This window comes from Eleutherodactylus coqui, chromosome 3, assembly GCF_035609145.1.
Source record: "Eleutherodactylus coqui strain aEleCoq1 chromosome 3, aEleCoq1.hap1, whole genome shotgun sequence".
NCBI lineage: Eukaryota > Metazoa > Chordata > Amphibia > Anura > Eleutherodactylidae > Eleutherodactylus > Eleutherodactylus coqui.
In genome coordinates, this window is record NC_089839.1 from 254,234,494 (window position 1) to 254,258,314 (window position 23,821).

A 23,821-nucleotide genomic window follows, 5' to 3' on the forward strand; every position below is an offset into this window, starting at 1 on the left:
CAGCTTTCTGGCTACCCAGCAAGACTGTGTCACCGCTGCCGAGTCAAGGCTGAGTCGGCGGGAGCACTGTAAAAGGATGGTGAGGGAGTACGTAGCCGATCGCACGACCGTCCTCCGTGACGCCTCTGCCCCCTACAACTACTGGGTGTCGAAGCTGGACACGTGGCCTGAACTCACGCTCTATGCCCTGGAGGTGCTTGCTTGTCCTGCGTCTAGCGTCTTGTCAGAGAGGGTGTTTAGTGCGGCTGGGGGAATCATCATTGATAAGCGTAACCGCCTGTCAACCGACAGTGCCGACAGGCTTACACTCAAGATGAACAAAGCCTGGATTTCCCCAGACTTCTCTTCTCCACCAGCGGACAGCAGCGATATCTAAACAATACGTAAGCTCCACCCGCGGATGGAAGCATTGTTCTCTATCACCATCAAAAACGTGGACCTTTTAGCTTCATCAATCTGTGTATAATATTCATCCTCCTCCTCCTGCTCCTCCTCCTGAAACCTCACGTAATCACGCTGAACGGGCAATTTTTCTTAGGTCCACAAGGCTCAGTCATATAATTTTTGTAAACAATTTTTATTCGTTTCAATGCTCATTAAAGCGTTGAAACTTGCACCTGAACCAATTTTTATTTTAACTGGGCTGCCTCCAGGCCTAGTTACAAATTAAGCCACATTAACAAAAGCGATTAATGGGTTTCACCTGCCCTCTTGGTTGGGCATGGGCAATTTTTCTGACGTACATTAGTACTGTTGGTACACCAATTTTTTGGGGCCCTCGTCTACAGTGTAATCTAATTAATTTTTTGCACACCTGCATTAAAGCTGACGTTACATCAGCTGTACTGGGCACTGCAATGGGATATATTTATGTACCGCCAGTGGGTTCCAGGGAGCCACCCATGCTGTCGGTCCACACGGAGTTGTAACTGCATGTGTCCACTTCTAAAGAACCCCAGTCTGACTGGGGAATGCAGTGTGGGCCGAATCCCACCTGCATTAAACATGACATTACCTCAGCTGTGATGGGCACTGCAATGGAATATATTTATGTACCGCCGGTGGCTTCCTGGCATCCACCCATGCTGTTGGTCCACACGGAGTTGTAACTGCATGTGTCCACTTCTAAAGAACCCCAGTCTCTCTGGGGCATGCAGTGTGGGCCGAAGCCCACCTGCATTAAACATGACATTACCTCAGCTGTGCTGGGCACTGCAATGGGATATATTTATGTACCGCCGGTGGCTTCCTGGCACCCACCCATGCTGTCGGTCCACTTCACAATAGGGAGTTGTAACTGCCTGTGTCTATGAATTAAAAACCCCGGTCAGGTTGGGGCATGCAGTGTGGGCCGAAGCCCACCTGCATTTAATCTGACGTTAGCTCTGCTGTCCAGGGCACTGCAATGGGATACATTTATGTACAGCCGGTGGGTTCCAGGGAGCCACCCATGCTGTGGGTGCACACGGAATTCCCATTGCGGAGTTGTACCTGCCTGTGACTATTTATAAAAAAACGCGGTCTGACTGGGGCATGCAGACACCTTGACAGAATGAATAGTGTGTGGCACATAGGTTCCCCATTGCTATGCCCATGTGTGCAGCTCCTGATGGCGGTGGCACAGGATTATATTTCTCATTGCTTCTGTACAGCATTGTGGGCTATCGCCCCGCCCCTTTTAAAGAGGGTCGCTGCCTAGCCGTGCCAACCATCGGCAGTGTGTGCCTGCGGTTCCTCCTCATGGCAGACGCACTTATAAATAGACATGAGGGTGGTGTGGCATGAGGGCAGCTGAAGGCTGCGCAGGGACACTTTGGTGTGCGCTGTGGACACTGGGTTGTGCATGGGGGGGGGGGGTGGGCAGCATGTAATCCAGGAGAAGTGGCAGCGGAGTGTCATGCAGGCAGTGATTGTGCTTTGTTGGAGGTAGTGTGGTGCTTAGCTAAGGTATGCCTTGCTAATGAGGGCTTTTTAGAAGTAAAAATTGTTGGGGGAGGGGGGGCCCACTCTTGTCGCTATTGTGGCTTAATAGTGGGACCTGGGAACTTGAGATGCAGCCCAACATGTAGCCCCTCGCCTGCCCTATCCGTTGCTGTGTCGTTTCCATCACTTTCTTGAATTGCCCAGATTTTCACTAATGGAAACCTTAGCGAGCATCGGCGATATACAAAAATGCTCGGGTCGCCCATTGACTTCAATGGTGTTCGTTATTCGAAACGAACCCTCGAGCATTGCGAAAATTTCGTCCCGAGTAACGAGCACCCGAGCATTTTGGTGCTCGCTCATCTCTAGCCTTTAAGTCTAAGAAGGGTCTGCAACCTCAAGTCTGGGGCTACATTTGAATAAAAAGAGGTGTTACCTTTAAGGGTAAAAATTGAGTAACTCTCATGAAGTAACTTCATTAAATTTTTTTTTAAATATATAGATATATATAATTTTTTAATCATATGTATTCATATTATATTTCAACTATACTCACTACATGCTGGTTTGTTTATGCACAAAGCTTTTATGACCACTAGTATCTATTTTAAATCAGATTTTATAGGCTGGGCTACTTTATTCATTATTCTTATTCTGCGTTATTGTTAAGATTAACCACTTGTATTTGAACATATGGAACGCCTGGAACGGATGCAACACACACCAGTGAGTACCACATATAACGCAAAAACCAAACATACAAACAAAGGGAAAACGTAAGATTGTACACCAACAGCAGGTGGCCAAATACCAATGTGCTAACATAATAAGGACAGATGATAATATCTATAAGTACAAGGTATTGGTTAATATTATGGCCAAAATACTCAAGCTCTCAAGCCCACGTTATCTTGTGAGTTCCTACTCTTACAATATAACTAAACCACAGAAAAGGGAACCCTGTCTGCAAGCAGGGCAGTAGTCCCAATAAGGACAGGTCCCACACTGACACCTAGGGATCACTTGTCTCGCCTAGATAGGAATAAGCAGAAACACCAGACAAGGACGTGATACACAACAGGCGTGATTCAAACATAGGACATAATACACACCAGGTGTCTGCACGCCTACAGACACAGGGTTCACCACACAGAACCTCATGCATGAACCTCATACATACACTGAAACAGACCATAATTCAAACATCCACACGCACAGATGGAAGCGGCAGAGCGGCAGACATAGCCCATCTGACAGAAAAGGCACATCCGATGTCTGGAACCACACCTGACAGAAGAGTAAGGGAGCAGGAGCCTGCAAACCAAATGAACAGGAAAATCGGGTGTCCAGACCATCTTCAGAGAGAGTGGGGGGACAACTCAAACTAGCCTTAACACAAACGAAATACAAAGTTCCAGACAGCATGGATGATTCCTAACAGCAGTGTTCTTGGAGGGAATGATGAGAAATGGATAATGATCAGCACCCTCTAGTAAGAAGAGCTGGTATTTATATCTGGTGTATACATGGTGATTGGCTGGCTGGACAACTCCATACCATCAGCCAGCCAAATCCTCACACACCTGTAGCCGTGTGCTCCTGCAAGTACATAGTACCTACCACAGGTCCCAGGACCACAACCAGGGCCGTAACTAAAGGCTCATGGACCTGGGTGCAAAAGTATACCTTGGGGCCCCCCAACTTCTCTTAACCCCTTAACGCAGAGGCGTAATTTGAAGCTCCTGGGCCCCAATGCAAAACCCAGGGCCCCCAACTATAATGCTTTATTCATAGTACTGGGCTCCCTATATGGAGAAGCGAGGCCTTATGGGCCCCCTAAGGTTCCTGGGCCCGGGTGCAACCATATCCTCTATAGTTACGCAGTGAGCACAACATGACAATACCGTATGTTTCCAAATACTATGCACTGTATGCTGAAATCACTATCATTATCATCAACATACTAATATTGTCATTATTGCTATTATTATTGCTATCATTATTTATATCTTTTCACTATGCCTCTTTATATTATAACTCTTTTTATTGTGACTTTTTATCGTGCTTCTACTAGAATTAACCATATCACCATATACCATATTATTTACATTATTGCCATTTATTACTTTTTTTAATCACCATGACTGTTTTTTAACATGTTACTCATCCATAGCTGTCAATACTAGTATCCATTTACGTCATTCATCTTACATGTATTTTACTTTTTGTCTTTATCCGGTTTCCTCTCATCTTACACTGAGGTTGTTCTACTCCTTTTTCTACGCCCCGATACAAGCAGCAGAAGTTGGTGACATCTTTCACCAACAACTGTCTGGCCATACAGTGCTGAGAAGAAATTTGCTGGGTGAAGCAGAATGTGATATATTGTTTCCTGCTTCCTATATCATAAGGAAATTACAACTATCCAATCTGTGCTGTAAAATATCTCTGAAGATGGAATTTAGGCCAATCATTTTATTATAGTCATTAGGGCTTGTCGGTGACGGACAGCTTTTATAGTGCATCCGTGTGTAGTAACAAAGTTCATATGATAAGACAGTAAATTGCTCTCAAGAAACTTTTTTCAGCTTCTAGCTGAGTGAAATATAAGATGGCTCTTCGTAATGCGTCTGTATTACTATTCATCTTGGTTTTGTTAAATGCAAGTGAAGGGTCTCTGGTAAAGGTTAAGAATGGAGGGTATGAAGATATTGTATTTGCAATCAATCCAGAAGTGAAAGAAGATGTCAAAATAATTGAGAAGATTCAGGTAGGACAATAGTACTATGTGTATGAGAAAGCTACTGACATATACCTAATATCTTATGTTCATTGTCACAAGGCAAACTGCTAATTTGTGGACCACCTTTACCAAATACAGATTTATGTTCGGTTGGTATGATAGCTGATAACTAATGGGATTTACTGATATGAAGTTAATTACGATAAGCAGCAGGATAGCAAGGAGATGGGTTGGGGGTTGCAGGGGTATTTAGATGAAAGTTAGGAAAGCCTAGCTACAATGTTGAATTAACATTATAACTATATTTACAAAGAAATAAACTGTTAGCCAGAAATATGCAGATTTCATTTTCACAGTATTTGCAAACTGTACCACAGATAAAATACAATATGGTTATATGATTAATGGGAAGCTGATTAATGGAAAATTCAGGATGTTTGATCCCCAAGCAGTAAAATATCGACAGGGTCCCTTATTATAACCAGTCATAAAAACATGCCAGGAAAGGAATGTACATCTTAGGCCTCGTGCCTACGGCCGGGTCGGATTCCGTGAGAATCATTTAACATGGCATGTCAATGGACGGACATTGCTATGTAATTCGCAGCGGGGGTTTGACCGTGAAGTCTGCAGCAATAATCCATCCATAGACATTTGCCTTAGCCTGATGTGGTGTGGTTTGTTATACAAAACAACTCTGCCCTTATTATGTGACTACTCGATATGCCTCACACTCACTCATCATCGGCATAGGGTGGAACATAGAAAAGTAGCCTGGCATCTCATTCTTATGAAAGTTGTCTAAAAGAAAATTTGTCTTTGCTGCCCCTAACAGCCATACATAGCGAAACTTTCTTATACTATTGAGGTAGAATAAAGGCTGCACTGTGATTAGTTGCTATGGGCAGCAAAGATTTTCTTTTAGACAACTTTCATAACACTGTGGTGCCAGGCTAATTTGTAGTGGTTGAAGTGTGAGAGAAATTGTTGCATTAAGTCAACAGACTAAACAAACAAGTGGAATTAAGTCAACAGACTTAACAAACAAGTAATGACTATTATGGAAGGTGAATATACAACATGTTTGAGTCTAGATTCTGTTGACGCAAATTTCCCTGTTGAGTTTCTGAACAGTGTTACGTCCTTCGGAATGCCTACCACTAGGTTAAGGTTGGTAGCATATTGATGCTATTAAGAAATTTAAATACTAAATGTGGTGTCAGGACAGGGTCCAGGATACTGGGAGTCCCTTAGAAACCCCTGTCCCTGCCTATTTGCCCCCCTGGGCTAAACCCCAGGGCGACAACTTGGCGGCGGTCCTTACACTCACTAAGGAAGCGGGACACAAGAACGACAAACAGATACTGGAGACAAACAAACAGTAGAAGGGTCAGACTATCCGGATCGGCGATAGGAGGGTACACAGAACAAAGGGGTCAGGCAAAACGTCAAGTCCAAAAAGAAGAAAGTCAGAAAGTCGGGGTCAGAACAGGAGTCAAACAATATGCGGGTGCAGCTGGAAGACCAAACTAACACTGGCAACCATTTGCACACACAGACAGGTTTAAATCCTGTCAGAGCTCCTGCCCCAGCAGCTGATTGCGGCGGGGAGTCTGACAGCCATCGGGCACACCCAGCCCTGCTGGGGACCCCGCCCCCAGCCCTGGAGGAGGCGGAGAAGAAAATGAGTGCCGGGTTGCCATGGAGCCGAGGATGCGGCGCGGCCCCCGCTGCGTCCCTAGCAACCCGGCGGCAAGGAGGAGCCTGGCGGCCAGGGGAAAAGACAAGGGCTGGGGCTCCCCTTCGCCGCATGGCAGCTGCCTGTGTGACAGGACTGGCGGCGAGGGAACAGATCCGCAAGCCGCCGGTCCTGACACGTGGCCTTTGGAATGGAGGATTATTGCCAAATATCATTCAAGCAGAGGTTGTTGACAGGATCCAGTTAAGGCGAAGTGGTGTTAATTCCACATATTGATTTATGCCCATGTGAAACTAGGTTGCCATTCCGCCTAAGCAGTGGCAGTTTCCAGCAAAACCTGAATTTCCTACAATCGTTAATAAATCAGAAGGCAAAACACTTGATCATGTTGGAATTTATTTGCCGGAGCCAGTTTTTGTGCATGGATAATTGTATATTACATTCTCAAGAGTAGGGAGAAGAGCAGATGCAAAAGTAAAGGTTTTAGATTCAACTTTGCAGGAAAAATTGTTGACAAATAGTGAAAAAGTGTTGTTCCGGAATGTTGTTTATTGGGAAATATTTTAATTACATGCGCTAAAAATAAAATAAAAGCCTGTGGAGACTAGGGAAAATTCTGCCAGTGCCTACAAAAGTAGGTCGCTGGGGCAACACATAGCAGAACTCCGATGTTTGTTTGCCCTGAGTTATTTCATGTATTTGAAATAGCTGACGCCATTGCATTGTAACTATTATTCCTAATTCCACTGAATTATTTTCTTGAGCGTAGATATTTATATATATATAGATGGTAACATAGTATGTTAGGCCAAAAAAGACATTTGTCTATCCAGTTCAGCCTATTAGCCCCTTACCCCCAATGTTGATCCAGAGGAAGGCAAAAAAAAAAACAATAAGGCAGAAGCCAATGTAATCATTTAAGGGAAAAAATTTGTTTTCTGACTCTAATCGGAAAATCAGAATAATCCCAAGTTCAACAATCCTTCCGAAGTAATTAGCGACTATAACATGCAATATTGTAATACGCAATAAAGACGTCAAGGCCCATCTTGAACTCTTTATTTGAGTTCACCATCACCACATTTTCAGGCAGAGAGTTCCAAAGTCTCACTGCTCTTACAGTAAAGAATTTCCTTCTTTGTTGGTGTAGTAACCTTCTTTCCTCTAGACGAAGAGGATGTTCCCTTGTTACAGTCACATTCCCGGGTATAAATAGATGATGTGAGAGATCACTGGATTGTCCCCTGATATATGCATAAATTAGCCTGGCACCACAGTGTTATGAAAGTTGTCTAAAAGAAAATCTTTGCTACCCATAGCAACTAATCACAGTGCAGCTTTCAGTCTACCTCAATAGTATAAGAAAGTTTCGCTATGATTGGTTGTTATGGGCAACAAAGACAAATTTTCTTTTAGACAACTTTCATAAGAATGAGATGCCAGGCTACGTTTCCATGTTCCACCCTATGCCGATGATGAGTGAGTGTGAGGCTTAGCGAGTAGTCACATAAGGGCAGAGTTGTTTTGTATAACAAACCACACCACATCAGGTCGGTGCCTTCTCAGCAATACTGAACTTTGCTCCCTATCAGGTAGAATTACTTTTTTATTATTTGTAAATTGTTTCTTGTGTTTTCCCTGTGCTATTTCTGAAGTCATTTCCCATTTATTGCCTGTACTATTATTTCTGAGGACATTGTCCCTGTCAATACAGTTAAGAGTATCTTTGAGCTGGTCAAATTTTGCCTTCCTAAAATTTAGTATTTTTGCAGCTCCCCTACAAAACATTGGCAATTTTTGTTGAAACTTAATGATACACTACTGCTACGTTTGGCAGCTTCAGACAAGTCTAATTAACTTCTAATAAAATTTTTAATCAGACCTACCCTTGTTTCCCTGAAAATAAGCCCTAGTATGATTTTTCAAGATTCATGAATGTATGGTGACTTCACCATGAACTAGGACTAGAGACAACACAGTCCACTGTAGGACACTTAAATGGATATAATTCCTAACAACTGATGAAACTCTGCAAGTAACTTTCTCTCTAGGTTCATGAATCTGTAACAACTTCACCAAGAAGCAGGACTAGAGATGAGACCTGCCTGACTAGACTGTGATCATGCAGTCCACTACATGAACCTGCCTGTGCTCTCCTGAGCCTAGTTGCTTGCACTTAATAATCTGGAACCTAATTTTCCTCCACCTCCCACTTTGTAAACTCCTCCCTCCCATTCTGAGTTCTTCTTCTCCATTAGGCACCTTAGCATCGCAACAGACTCTCCTACCTATCCCACCTCTAGGAACTTTCAGACTGTCCACACTCAATAGTTCGCCAAGACATTACAGTCTTTCCTGTCCCCCATCTCTCCCCTCTCATGCCCCAACCTGTCAGCCGAACATTACTCCACCGCCCTCAGAAGGGCCCTGGATAAAGTGGCACCACCCATGATCTGAGCTGTCCAACACAGACTATGCCAACCGTAGTTCACACCCCAAACGCCCTTCATCCGGGGGAGCTCTAGGTGTGCTGAACAGCTGTGGAGAAAAATTGAAACAGCCCGCAGACTTCCTCCACTTTAAATTTATGCTCAAAGCCCATTTCAAAGAAAAAAATCAAAACCATCGAAAAGAAATCACTGAACACTGCATAGCTAGCCCCGATCCCAGCCTCTTCAGCACTGCATCCATCACTCACTCACTGTCTATACTAGAACCAACGACAGATGAAGAAGTCTTCAGACTGCTTTCCGCCGCTCGCCCCACCACCTGCGCCTGTAACCCTCTTCCCTCACACCTCCTCCCTTCCCTTTTCCTGGCTGTCATTACCCACCTCACCACCATCTTCAATCTTTCCTTGATCTCTGGCATCTTCCCCTCCTCATTCAAACACTCCATCATATCCCCTCTGCGAAAGAAACCTCCCCTTGATTCGGCTGACGGTGCCAACTACCGACCCATCTCAAACCTCCCCTTCATCTCCAAATTACTAGAATGCCTGGCTTGCTCCTCACATGCTTCCTCTCTGACAATTCTCTCTTCAACCCCCTCCCCCACCCTCACTCGACCAAAACCGCCCTCACAAAAGTATCAAATGACCTAATTTGCAATAGAAAAAATCCCCACGCTTTGGAACACAGAAGGATCAGCCGTAGACCCGTTGGTCCGCATGGTTAATTTATTTATGCAACACATTTCGGCAACTTCAGATTGCCTTTTTCAAGCATATAGTATATGAAATACATCTCTATATATACAAATTAAAATCTACTTACATTCCTATCACTCGTGGTGGACGCTGGTGCAGGGGCAGTTACGACGTCATTGAGTGGGGAATTTGTTTGATATCTTTGTGGATCTCAACCAGTTTATAAGAAAAATTACCTTGAATCTGTATTTCATAATGAATAAAGAAAAAAAGATGGAAGAATATGAGGTTGAATTTAATCTCGAGGACCCCATCCATACAGACCTGAAACCATTAAGTAGATTATATCCAATAGAGGCAAAGGGACCACAGATAGAGCTATTTTATCAGAATGTATTAAGGGATTTCACAAGTCTGGATACATCAAAAAAGAAAAAAAGAGAAGAAAATCCAATTTAACCAAACTCCAACAGACCACACTTAGAGAATTAGCGGAGAAAAAAAGATTTAGTTGTGAAAAAAGTAAACAAAGGGGGAGGGATGGTGCTCATGGATAAAAAAAAGATGCCATGAGGAAAGCTTGAGAATACTAACAGATAAAGACCAGTACATGATATTAAAAGAAGATCCGACTAAAGATATATAAAAATCGTTGATAGAACTACCAGAAGGAGGCATAATTAAACTAGAAGGAAAATATATTTTACAAATAGAACCAAAAACACCTTATTTCCACCATTTATCAAAGGTACATAAAGACATAAATAATCCACCCGGCAGACCCATCATTGCCAGTATAGATTCAATCACTAGTGGTTTGTCAGAATACATCGACAAACAGCTTCAAAAATATGTTAAAGAACTACCCCCGTTTCTTAAAGTTACAGGTCATTTACTATGATTAATTAGGGATGTCAAATGACACATCTCATACCTTTGGTGTTCGTTAGACGGGGAAGCATTGTATTCCCCACAACAAAGGAGTTCCAACGATAGAGAACCATCTATTTAAAGATCCACTAATGCCACATCAACAGGTCAAGTTCATTACCGAATTAATATTATTCATTCTAGAAAACAACTATTTCACATTTGACAAAAAATACTACAAACAGAAACGCGGGACCGCGATGGGGACACCAACTTATGCAAATTTGTATGTAGGAGTTTTTGAGGAGGATAGATTTAGAGATAAAAGAATAATATTTCACAAAAGATTTATAGATGACATCATAATTATCTGGGATGGAAGTAGGAGTGAACTGATAGAGTTCATTAAAACCCTCAATCAAAATGAATGTAATCTTCAATTTACAGACAACATTGATTGCAAGAAGCTGGTTTTCCTGGATTTAGAACTGACCCATGAAGAGGGCAGGATTATTACTACAACTCATTTCAAAAAAGTAGACAGCAATAGCTATATAGATTTTTATAGTTGCCACGCACAACATTGGAAACGAAATATCCCTTATGGACAATTAAAAAGAATCAGACGGAATTGTATAAAAATAGCGGATTTTGAGAAACAAGCCCTCATTTTAAAAAAGAGATTCCTGGAAAAGAAATATCCAGAAAAACTTAATAATGCAGCCTATGAGAAAATATGAAAAGAAGAAGAAGATGAAGAAGTAGGGGAACGAGTACTAGAAGAAGAAGAAGAAAAAGAAGCAACAATAAAGGATGATAAAATAAGTGAAAGAAAAGGACCTAAACAAATAAGGAACCATCCCCCCCAAAAAGACCAAACCAGGATTAGCCTTTATAACTAAATATAATAACCAAACTCAAGAAATTCGGAAAATACTACAAAAAAACTGGCCCATCCTTAAAAGTGCCCTTAACAGATCGGACTTAACTAAAATTAAACTTTATTTATATTCTTTAAAATACAAACTGGGCACACGCATAAAACAAAAAACTGTGCTAACCGATATGAAAAGTGTTAGAAACAAATATTTGATTAACCACAGGACAGAAATCACAAACAAACACTAAAAAGTATGAATTGGGGTACACTTATTCATACAGACACAGCTCACTCAGCCAAAAATGGATCCTTTCTATTAGTTATTTGGGAAAGGCTGATAGTAGAGCTTTCTGTAGAGTGTACCCAATTGCCTCTTAACAATGATATTTTGAAGATAGACTAAATAGTCAAATTCTTCAGAGATTATTCTATTAGTACACTCTGCCGGGTAATAATTATACCAACCCGGTAACTCTATATATCTGATTTATATGAGTAGTATATATTTCAACTCGTGGTTTATGTTAACTCTCTATCTTCCTCTATGAGTATTATATTTTTCAACTCGTGATATGTTACTCAACGCGTTTCCCCGTGGATGTATGGCAGGTCATCAGGAGTTTAAGACAATAGAGATGTTATTTGTAGTTCCAAGAATTTCACTTGTTATAGTGTAAGGATAGTAAGATCAGATTAGTAACCAGTGAGTGTCAGAGGGTCAAGGGTAATGATCTAGATTACTGATGATAGTACTCCTAGATAAATAAGATTGAGGATTAAACTTGTAAAGCACCCTAATGACTTGTAATATAGGCTGGATAGATAGACAAAGATATGCTATTGGACTCTGACCGCTCCTTTACCCCCCACATCCAATCTCTGGCCCGAACATGCCACCTGCACCTCAGAAATATTGCTAAAATCAGGCCGTTTCTCACCACGGACACGCTAAAGACACTAGTTATCGCCCTCATCCATTTCCAACTCGACTACTACAATTAGCTACTCATCGGCCTTCTCCGCAACAGACTCTCCCCTCTCCAATCCATATTAAATGCAGAAGCTAGACTTATCCTCCTATCCAGCCGCTTCTCAGATGCCTCTGCACTATGCCCATTGCTGCATTCGCTGCCCACCCATTACAGAACTTCATTCAAACTCATCAACCTTATCCACAAAACTCTCAATGGCGCCACACCACCGTTCATTACTTCCCTCCTGTCCATAGATCACCCAGCCAACACACTCCGATCCACTAACACACTTAAACTAATACGAACCTCACATGCTCGCCACGAGGACCTCACTAGAGCAGCACCGGTCCTCTGGAACGCACTACCGCAAAACATCCGGACAATCCCAGATGCACGGAACTTCAAACTCACCATAAAAAGGAACCTCTTCAAAGAATCATACCAAATCTTCTGAACTAATTCACGCTCTCCCCACAACATGCTCCTTGTCCCTCCCTGTAGATCCTCACACCTCCACTTTGTCCATCTTGTAGATCTCCAGTCCCTGTACCTCCTTATCACCCATACCTCTTGTTTCCAAATAACTGAATACCACATGTAATTGTTGTATTGTTTGTGTTCCCCCATGCTTCATTTCCTGCCCCTCTTTCACCCCCACCCTGTTTGTTTTCAAGTAATTGAATACCACATGTAATTGTTGTATTGTGTGTGTTCTTCTGTGCTTTGAAAGGGCATGCAGAATAAGTTGGTGCTATACATATAAAGATTATTATTATCTTGAAATGCAAACACTTTGTATTCATGTGGTTTGCCAAATGGGAAACCCCGCATGGCATCGCATGCAGTTGAAAACAATGGGCGAGGTGTTCGGAAGGAACGCCCAGAAATAGGACATTCCACAATTTTTTCCTTCACTGCAAAAAAAAAAAATCACTCATGTGTATGACCTCAGTCAAAAGAATAGTGTTCATATTCGTGCAAGATTTGTGCATCTCATAATGCACAAATCTCGCATGATTTTCTTTGCTGTGTGAAAGCGGCCTGAGGGTGACTACCCACTAGTGTTTTTTTTTTCCGCTGCGAATTCGCTTTTTTTCCAATTGTCAATGGGACTTTCTAATGTTGAAAAAGGCAACGCACGAAAAACGCAAGTTACGTTGCGTTTTTACCATTAGAGAGTCCCATTGACGATTGCAAAAAAAAACAAAAAACGCTGCAAATTCTCAGCGGAAAAAAAAACGCTAGTGGGTAGTCACCCCAAAGTATAGAAAACATTGCATAATTTTAAGGAGTAAATCAATTACTTTTTGTAAAGGGCAAGACAACCCCTTTTCATATTGAAGCCAGACCATTGAACGTGCAGCTGGCCATATATGAAAAGAATGGCTGACCAGGTAACACATGGAAGGGCAAGTTATGTGAGAGTAACTCTTCACTCTGGCTAATAGAATTAGAATACTGGATGTAGCATTTATAAATAATGGTGTCTTATGTGGCAGAATGTACACCTGCAGGCACTAAGGCGAGAGTCTGACTACCACCTCTACATTCCCTTCAGCTATGACACTCACTTCCTTGTTATAAACTTGTAAGAAAGTTTTTGAGCATGTTGGAATTTGAACTTCTTTATTAAGCTTCCTTTTGGCTCTGTGACTGCAATGAGTCATATTCAGAGGAACTAATTACGAAATCTTTAACTAGGAAATAAAGAATTCAAAAGTTGTAAAATGAAAAGCTAAAAGTTATGACTATTCTGAAACGACTGTTTCTGCCAAATACATACTGTATTCATGATCACTATATTCAGAGTTTGCAATTTTTTTTGCATTGTACAGTGTGAAATCCTGTGCGAAAATCTTCAAACATATATCTGTGACATACATATAGTTCCAAATCCTGTGTGTGCCCTCAAATGTGCACAGATTTCACTCATCACGTGTAAATGGAGTTTTGTGACCACTCACTTGCATTGTAGTATATAAAGTTGTGGATTTTTAGTGTGAAATCTGCACAGAAAATCTACAAAAAATCCTTTATGTTGAAACGCAACTCTAGGGTCAATGCTGATGCTTATCATATCATTTATTTTCTGATATACTCAGTTCCACATGGTGATCACGACAGCTTATGCAACAGCTTTATCATTTTAACTACTAAACATATCAATGTATAGGCATTAACCAAGCCTATTGAGATCAGTATATTGGTGTGGATTGTGATTTGCATCCACAGAATGTCACCATGAGAAGGGTAGTGCACAGGATGGAAGTGTTGTCATGGGGATGTAAGAGTTAATACCCTGCAGGCTTTGCCCTATAATTTTGAGCATGCATAGCCCAGGTAAAAAAAAAGGATAACCTTTTTTTGCAAAAATTTTCCTTTTACACAGCTTTTCTGGCACTTATAAAACTTATAACATATTCCTCTTCAAAAAGTAGGACACCGTCATGAACTACTGAAAACCAAACGAAACGAAAAAGTCACAAGATGTCCACAAATATGAAAAAAATATATCCAATACTGTTAAATATGATAGAATGCTGAACTGTCAATAAAGAGAAGCATGCAGTATATATGAACTCCAAAAATATGTGGTAAAGTACAAGTGCCAAAAAAATAACCAAACATTTATATAACAATGAAAGGACAAGAAGGCAGGTAGCTAGCGGAATGTAATCAGGTTCTACCAATATTATCAGGCTGTATTATTTGACCTTAGGCCAGTCTCTCACAATAAGACTTGAATTGCGTATTCCGTGATCGTATGATCCACGATAATATGCTGATCAATCAAATGCATTGTATTACACAATTCCACTCATGTTAGCAGGTCGGAATTGCATAATCCACTCGCCGAAAAAAAAACGCAGTATGTTCTATTTTACCGCGGAATCCGCGACTATAGAGCCCATTGTGCTCTATGGTTGCGACGGTACACAGTTTTACGCAATACAATTGTGCGCCATACGCAGGGTCACCGGACGAACTCCCAGCCTATATCCGCCCCCCCATTATGTAAGCCCAGCCTTAGTAAATAGTTATATATAGCTAATTCGCAACAAACAAAATAAAATAGATGACCTTACTAAACAACATCCAAATAATTTGCAACAAAAATGGGATTTGTCATATGTTTGCTGCAATGAGGGTTAAAATTGCTATACTTAAAAAGGTTTTCTGGGCAAAAACCATTGAGGACTTGTTGTCAGGATAGTTGATTAATGGCTAATGCACTGTGCACTGATGAGAACAACACATTTTCTAAATTTTATAGTTTATGGGCAATGTGGGTACAGTTTCGCTCTTCATCTAGGTTGAAGGCCTGGGTCAAAAGAGAAGTTCTCAGACTTAAAACACCAATTAGAAAAGATTTGAGACAGTAATTTGGTGGCGAATTCACAATAGCCAAAACTCCCTCCCCCTCCTTCCCTCCCCGGCTACCCTAGGTTGTTACTCTCCTTTTTCTAAACCCTAATACTTAGTATGTGTTCTTTCCTTTCTGTCACTTACTCTGTGGTAGGTTTTTCACTTTTTTGGGTCTTTGTTTTTCTATAAGAACAACAAAGCCCAAAAGTTACGTGCCTTTTGATGTATTTGTTACAGACTAGATTTAGCCTGGATTTCATGCTCACTATGTTTCATTCCAATTTATGACAATATGTATGGCACGATTTATGCACATAATGTTTATGTTAATGCTTAATTAAGACTGTGTTATAAGGCATATTCAATAAAATACTTTTTGAATCATAAAGGAGGCACCTTATGGTGCTGAATGCATTTTTAAAAATCGCTCTGTGTTGCTCTGCAGTGTGATTTGGAGTATCGGCCATCATCTCTTTTGGTAGCCGGGTCTTCTATTGCGACTGATCTGTCCAAGCAGTATAGATTTTTCCATCGACTTTGCTCACATTACATGGCCAAAATACATGAGTCTGAGGCGGGCCATCTTCCCCTCCAGTGATATATCGTGTTTTACACGATTCAGGATTTCTCTGTTACTCTTGCTGTCCAGGGTACACGCAGCAGCTTTCACCAGCAGCACAGCTCGAACATGTCAATCCTCCTATCAGTTTTTTTCACAGTCCAGCTTTCGCATCCATATATAGCTATAGGGGAAACGATGATATGCACTATTCTGCATTTAGTTGCTACATAGAGATGAGCGAACGTGTTCTTCCGAGCTTGATATTCGTGCGAATATTAGGGTGTTCGGGATGTTCGTTATTCGTAACGAACACCATGCGGTGTTCTGGTTACTTTCACTTCCTTCCCTGAGACGTTACCGCGCTTTTCTGGCCAATTGAAAGACAGGGAAGGCATTACAACTTCCCCCTGTGACGTTCAAGCCCTATACCACCCCCCTGCTGTGAGTGGCTGGGAAGATCAGGTGTCACCCGAACATAAAAGTCGGCCCCTCCCGCGGTTCGCCTCAGATGCCGTGTGAGTTAGATGAGGGACAGTGCTGTTTGTACCGGAGCTGCTGTAGGGAAAGAATTGGTAGTTAGTGTAGGCTTCAAGACCCCCCAAAGGTCCTTATTAGGGCCACTGATAGCTGTGTGTTGGCTGCTGTTAGCAGTGGCAAATTTTTTTTTTCTCAAAATCGGCTCTGCAGAGCGTTGCACCCGGCATTAGGGACAGAAGTGCTGCATAGGCAAGGAGAGTGTTAGGAGTGAGTGTAGCCTTCAAGAACCTCAACGGTCCTTTCTAGGGCCATATTTAACCGTGTGCAGTACTGTCCAGGCTGCTGTTAGCTGTGCTGCATTTTTTTTTGCTTCTCAAAATCGCCTCTGCAGAGCATTGCACCCTCCATTGATACTGCAGGGAAAGAATTGTATAGGCAGGGCCACAACACAGTTATTATTCATTGAATATACGCAGTGCTGCCTTTTGGTGCAAAAAAACGGAAAATAATTCTATTCGTCCTGCCTCTGTCCGTCCTAAGGGCGGTGGACACGTGTCGGCTGCGTGTGCAACCTGTAAAAATCAGACGCACCCAGCTATGTTTTACTCCTGGCTTTGCCATTTGCTTTCCTTAATTGGGAAAAAAAATACCTGCTCTGCCACAGTTAATAACTCTGCTACCCTCACGTTCTGTGACACATTAGCAGGAAAACAGCACAGTTATTAAACTTCTCATGTTCATAGAATATACGCAGTGCTGCCTTTTGGTGCAAAAAAACGGAAAATAATTCTATTTGTCCTGCCTCTGTCCGTCCTAAGGGCGGTGGACACGTGTCGGCTGCGTGTGCAACCTGTAAAAATCAGACGCACCCAGCTACGTTTTACTCCTGGCTTTGCCATTTGCTTTCCTTAATTGGGAAAAAAAATACCTGCTCTGCCACAGTTAATAACTCTGCTACCCTCACGTTCTGTGACACATTAGCAGGGACACAGCACAGTTATTAAACTTAGATTATACATTCACTAGAGGCAGTGGGGCCTTTCGTTTTCAAAAAAGGGAAAAAATTATATTTGGCCTGCAGTCTTGCGCCAATTTATTAGCTGCCTGTGAAATCAAATCACTGGTAATACAGCATGCTGAGGGGTAGGGGTAGGCCTAGAGGACGTGGACGCGGCCGAGGACGCGGAGGGCCAAGTCAGGGTGTGGGCACAGGCCGAGCTCCTGATCCAGGTGTGTCGCAGCCGACTGCTGCGCGATTAGGAGAGAGGCACGTTTCTGGTGTCCCCACATTCATCGCCAGATTAATGGGTCCACGCGGGAGACGGTTATTAGAAAATGAGCAGTGTGAGCAGGTCCTGTCCTGGATGGCAGAAAGTGCTTCGAGCAACCTATCGTCTACCCGCAGTTCTGCGCCGTCCACTGCTGCAAATCCGAATCCTCTGTCTGCTGCTCCTCCTTCCTCCCAGCCTCCTCACTCCACTACAATGACACCTGCTCAGGAGCGGGAACACTCCCAGGAACTGTTCTCGGGCCCCTGCTTAGATTGGGCAGCAGCGGTTCCTCTCCCACCAGAGGAGTTTATCGTCACTGATGCCCAACCATTCGAAAGTTCCCGGGGTCCGGGGGAAGAGGCTGGGGACTTCCGCCAACTGTCTCAACAACTTTCTGTGGGTGAGGAGGACGATGACGATCAGACACAGTCTTGCAGTGAGGTAGTAGTAAGGGCAGTAAGTCCGAGGGAGCAGCGCACAGAGGATTTGGAGGAAGAGCAGCAGGACGATGAGGTGACTGACCCCACCTGGTGTGCAACGCTTACTCAGGAGGACAGGTCTTCAGAGGGGGAGTCAAGGGCATCAGCAGGGCAGGTTGCAAGAGGCAGTGCGGTGGCCAGGGGTAGAGGCAGGGCCAGACCGAATAATCCACCAACTGTTTCCCAAAGCGCCCCCTCGCGCCATGCCACCCTGCAGAGGCCGAGGTGCTCTAAGGTCTGGCAGTTTTTCACAGAGACGCCTGACGACCGACGAACAGTGGTGTGCAACCTTTGTCGCGCAAAGCTCAGCCGGGGAGCCAACACCAACAGCCTCACCACCACCACCATGCGCAGACATATGATGGCCAAGCACCCCACAAGGTGGAACGAAGGCCGTTCAGCGCCTCCGGTTTGCACCCCTGCCTCTCCCCCTGTGCCCCAACCTGCCACTGAGATGCAACCCCCCTCTCAGGACACAGGCACTACCGTCTCCTGGCCTGCACCCACACCCTCACCTCCGCTGTCCTCGGCCCCATCCAGCAGTGTAGTTCAGCGCACCGTCCAGCCGTCGCTTGCGCAACTGTTGGAGCGCAAGCGCAAGTACGCCGCCACGCACCCGCACGCTCAAACGTTAACCGTCCGCATAGCAAAATTCATCAGCCTTGAGATGCTGCCGTATAGGGTTGTGGAAACGGAGTCCTTCAAAAGTATCATGGAGGCGGCGGCCCCGCGCTACTCAGTTCCCAGTCGCCACTACTTTTCCCGATGTGCCGTCCCAGCCCTGCACGACCACGTCTCCCGCAACATTGTACGCGCCCTCACCAACGCGGTTACTGCCACGGTCCACTTAACTACGGACACGTGGACAAGCACAGGCGGGCAGGGCCACTACATCTCCCTGACGGCACATTGGGTGAATTTAGTGGAGGCTGGGACAGAGTCAGAGCCTGGGACCGCTCATGTCCTACCCACCCCCAGAATTGCGGGCCCCAGCTCGGTGGTGGTATCTGCGGAGGTGTATGCTTCCTCCACTAAAGCACCCTCCTCCTCCTCCTCCTCCTCCTCCTCTGTCTCGCAATCAAGATGTGTTAGCAGCAGCATGTCGCCAGCAGTCGGTGTCGCGCGGTGTGGCAGCACAGCGGTGGGCAAGCGTCAGCAGGCCGTGCTGAAACTACTCAGCTTAGGCGATAAGAGGCACACGGCCCACGAACTGCTGCAGGGTCTGACACAGCAGACCGACCGCTGGCTTGCGCCGCTGAGCCTCCAACCGGGCATGGTCGTGTGTGACAACGGCCGTAACCTGGTGGCGGCTCTGCAGCTCGGCAGCCTCACGCACGTGCCATGCCTGGCCCACGTCTTTAATTTGGTGGTTCAGCGCTTTCTGAAAAGCTACCCACGCTTGTCAGACCTGCTCGTAAAGGCGCGCCGGCTCTGCGCACATTTCCGCAAGTCCCACACGGACGCTGCCACCCTGCGCACCCTGCAACATCACTGTAAGCTGCCAGTGCACCGACTGCTGTGCGACGTGCCCACACGGTGGAACTCTACGCTCCACATGTTGGCCAGGCTCTATGAACAACGTAGGGCTATAGTCGAATACCAACTCCAACATGGGCGGCGCAGTGGGAGTCAGCCTCCTCAATTCCTTTCAGAAGAGTGGGCCTGGTTGGCAGACATCTGCCATGTCCTTGGTAATTTTGAGGAGTCTACCCAGGTGGTGAGCGGCGATGCTACAATCATTAGCGTCACCATTCCTCTGCTATGCATCTTGAGAAATTCCCTGCAAACCATAAAGGCAGCTGCTTTGCGCTCGGAAACGGGGGCGGGGGAAGACAGTATGCCGCTGGATAGTCAGGGCACCCTCCTGTCTATTTCTCAGCGTGTACAGGAGGAGGAGGAGGAGCATGAGGAGGATGAGGAGGAGGGGGAAGAGACAGCTTGGGCCGCTGCTGACGGTACACCGGCTGATTGCCTGTCATCTTTTCAGCGTGTATGGCCTGAGGAGGAGGAGGAGGAGGATCCTGAAAGTGATCTTCCTAGTGAAGACAGCCATGTGTTGTGTACAGGTACCCTGGCACACATGGCTGACTTCATGTTAGGATGCCTTTCTCGTGACCCTCGCGTTGCACGCATTCTGGCCACGACGGATTACTGGGTGTACACACTGCTCGATCCACGGTATAAGGAGAACCTGCCCACTCTGTTTCCCGAAGAGGAAAGGGGTTCGAGAGTGTTGCTATACCACAGGACCCTTGCGGACAAGCTGATGGTAAAATTCCCAGCCGACAGCGCTAGTGGCAGAAGGCGCAGTACCGAGGGCAAGGTAGCAGGGGATGTGCGTAGATCGAGCAGCATGTACATCCCAGGCAGTGCAACAGTCTTTAAGGGCCTGGCCAGCTTTATGGCTCCCCACCAAGACTGTGTCACCGCTCCCCAGTCACGGCTGAGTCGGCAGGAGCACTGTAAAAGGATGGTGAGGGAGTACGTAGCGGATCGCACGACCATCCTTGGTGACGCCTCTGCCCCCTACAACTACTGGGTGTCGAAGCTGGACACGTGGCCTGAACTAGCGCTGTATGCCCTGGAGGTGCTTGCTTGTCCTGCGGCTAGCGTCTTGTCGTAGAGGGTGTTTAGTGCGGCTGGGGGAATCATCACAGATAAGCGTAGCCGCTTGTCAACCGACAGTGCCGACAGGCTAACACTCATCAAGATGAACAAAGGCTGGATTTTGCCAGACTTCTGTTCTCCACCAGCGGACAGCAGCGATACGTAAGCAATACGTAGGCTGCACCCGCGGATGGAAGCTACGTTCTCTCTCACCATCCAAAACGGGGACATTTCTGCTTCATCAATCTGTGTCTAATATTCCTCCTCCTCCTCCTGCTCCTCCTCCTGAAACCTCACGTAATCACGCTGAACGGGCAATTTTTCTTAGGGCCACAAGGCTCACTCAAATAATTTTTCTGAACAATTTTTATAAGTTTCAATGCGCTTAAAAGCGTTGGAACTTTAACTTGAACCAATTTTTCGTTACACTGGGCTGCCTCCAGGCCTAGTTACCACTTAAGCCACATTAACCAAAGCGATTAATGGGTTTCACCTGCCCTCTTGGCTGGCCATGGCCAATTTTTGGGATGTACATTAGTACTGTTGATTCAGCAATTTTTGTGGGCCCTCGCCTACAGTGTAATCAAATTAATTTTTAGCCCACCTGCATTACAGCTGACGTTACCTCAGCTGTGTTGGGCAATGCAATGGGATATTTTTGTGTACCGCCGGTGGGTTCCAGGGAGCCACCCATGCTGTAGGTGCACACGGAGTTTTTAATACATCTGTACACTTCTAAAGAACCCCAGTCTGACTGGGGCATGCAGTGTGGGCCGAAGCCCACCTGTATTACGCACGACATTACTACCTCAGCTGTGTTGGGCAATGCAATGGGATATTTCTATGTACCGCCGGTGGCTTCCTGGCACCCACCCAGGCAGTGGGTCCACAGGGAGTTTAACCTACATGTGTCCACTTCTAAAGAACCCCAGTCTGACTGGGGCATGCAGTGTGGGCCGAAGCCCACCTGCATTATGCACGACATTACTACCTCAGCTGTGTTGGGCAATGCAATGGGATATTTTTGTGTACCGCCGGTGGGTTCCAGGGAGCCACCCATGCTGTAGGTGCACACGGAGTTTTTAATACATCTGTACACTTCTAAAGAACCCCAGTCTGACTGGGGCATGCAGTGTGGGCCGAAGCCCACCTGTATTACGCATGACATTACTACCTCAGCTGTGTTGGGCAATGCAATGGGATATTTCTATGTACCGCCGGTGGCTTCCTGGCACCCACCCAGGCAGTATGTCCACAGGGAGTGTAACCTACATGTGTCCACTTGTAAAGAACCCCGGTCAGACTGGGGCATGCAGTGTGGGCCGAAGCCCACCTGTATTACGCACGACATTACTACCTCAGCTGTGTTGGGCAATGCAATGGGATATTTCTATGTACCGCCGGTGGCTTCCTGGCACCCACCCATGCTGTCGGTCCACAGGGACTTCACAATAGGGAGTTGTACCTACCTGTGTCTATGAATTAAAAAGCCCGGTCTGACTGGGGCATGCAGACACCTTGACAGAATGAATAGTGTGTGGCACATAGGTTCCCCATTGCTATGCCTACGTGTGCAGCTCCTGATGGCGGTGGCACAGGATTCTATTTCTCATTGCTTCTGTACAGCATTGTGGGCTATCGCCCCGCCCCTTTTAAAGAGGGTCGCTGCCTAGCCGTGCCAACCCTCTGCAGGGTGTGCCTGCGGTTCCTCCTCATGGCAGACGCACTTCTAAATAGACATGAGTGTGGCGTGGCATGAGGGCAGCTGAAGGCTGCGCAGGGACACTTTGGTGTGCGCTGTGGGGGGGGGAGGGGGGGCGGTTGGTCAGCATGTAACCCAGGAGAAGTGGCAGCGGAGTGTCATCCAGGCAGTGATTGTGCTTTGTTGTAGCTAGTGTGGTGCTTAGCAAAGGTATGCCATGCTAATGAGGGCTTTTCAGAAGTAAAAGTTGTTGGGAGGGGGGGGGGGCCCACTCTTGCCGGTATTGTGGCTTAATAGTGGGACCTGTGAACTTGAGATGCAGCCCAACATGTAGCCCCTCGCCTGCCCTATCCGTTTCTGTGTCATTCCCATCACTTTCTTGAATTGCCCAGATTTTCACACATGAAAACCTTAGCGAGCATCGGCGAAATACAAAAATGCTCTGGTCGCCCATTGACTTCAATGGGGTTCGTTGTTCGAAACGAACCCTCGAACATCGCGGGAAGTTCGTTCCGAATAACGAACACCCGAACATTTTGGTGTTCGCTCATCTCTATTGCTACACTAATATCCCTACTTTTCCAGATTATGTTTGGCATTGCACTTCACCCCAATGCTATCCTACGTTTTATCTTTGGCATAGATTCTGCATCCTGGTCAGTTTTCGAAGATGAGCCTCCCATGCCTTCTATGGCCATTTTTTGAAGTTGTCATAATTTTAGTCTCCTTTAAATTCAGGTAAAGGCCAATTTTTTCACTTTCGGTTTTAATCTTCCATATCACCTGATTCAGACCAGTTTCTGTTTCTGCAAGCAGAGTTGTATCATCTGCATAACAGAGATTGTTGATGTTTCTGCCACCTATTCTCACTCCAGTTTCCAATTCGTTCAGATCCATTTTACGCATGATCACTTCTGCATATAGGTTACACAAGAAGGGTGAAAGGCACCTTTGCCGATCCCCAACCAATCTGTGTCCCCATAGTGTGTTCTCACAGTGGCTTCAAAATTGGTATAAAGTGATTTTATCAGCTTGACTAGATGTGCCAATACAACCAGCTCTTGTAGGGCCTGCCATAGCTTGTCATGATCGTTGCAGTGAAAGGCCTTGATGTAGTCGA

At 45.1% G+C, this 23,821-nt stretch overlaps 1 protein-coding gene across 1 annotated transcript in view; it reads left to right on the forward strand.

Moving 5' to 3' along the window:
* Positions 1-4,534: 4,534 nt before the first annotated feature.
* The window catches only part of LOC136620011 (calcium-activated chloride channel regulator 1-like), a 77,103-nt gene continuing 57,816 nt past the window's right edge, over positions 4,535-23,821 (forward strand). Inside the window, exon 1 of the mRNA XM_066594742.1 lies at positions 4,535-4,693. Coding sequence (XP_066450839.1) covers positions 4,535-4,693 — 159 coding nt within the window. The remainder of the gene's footprint in view (positions 4,694-23,821) is intronic.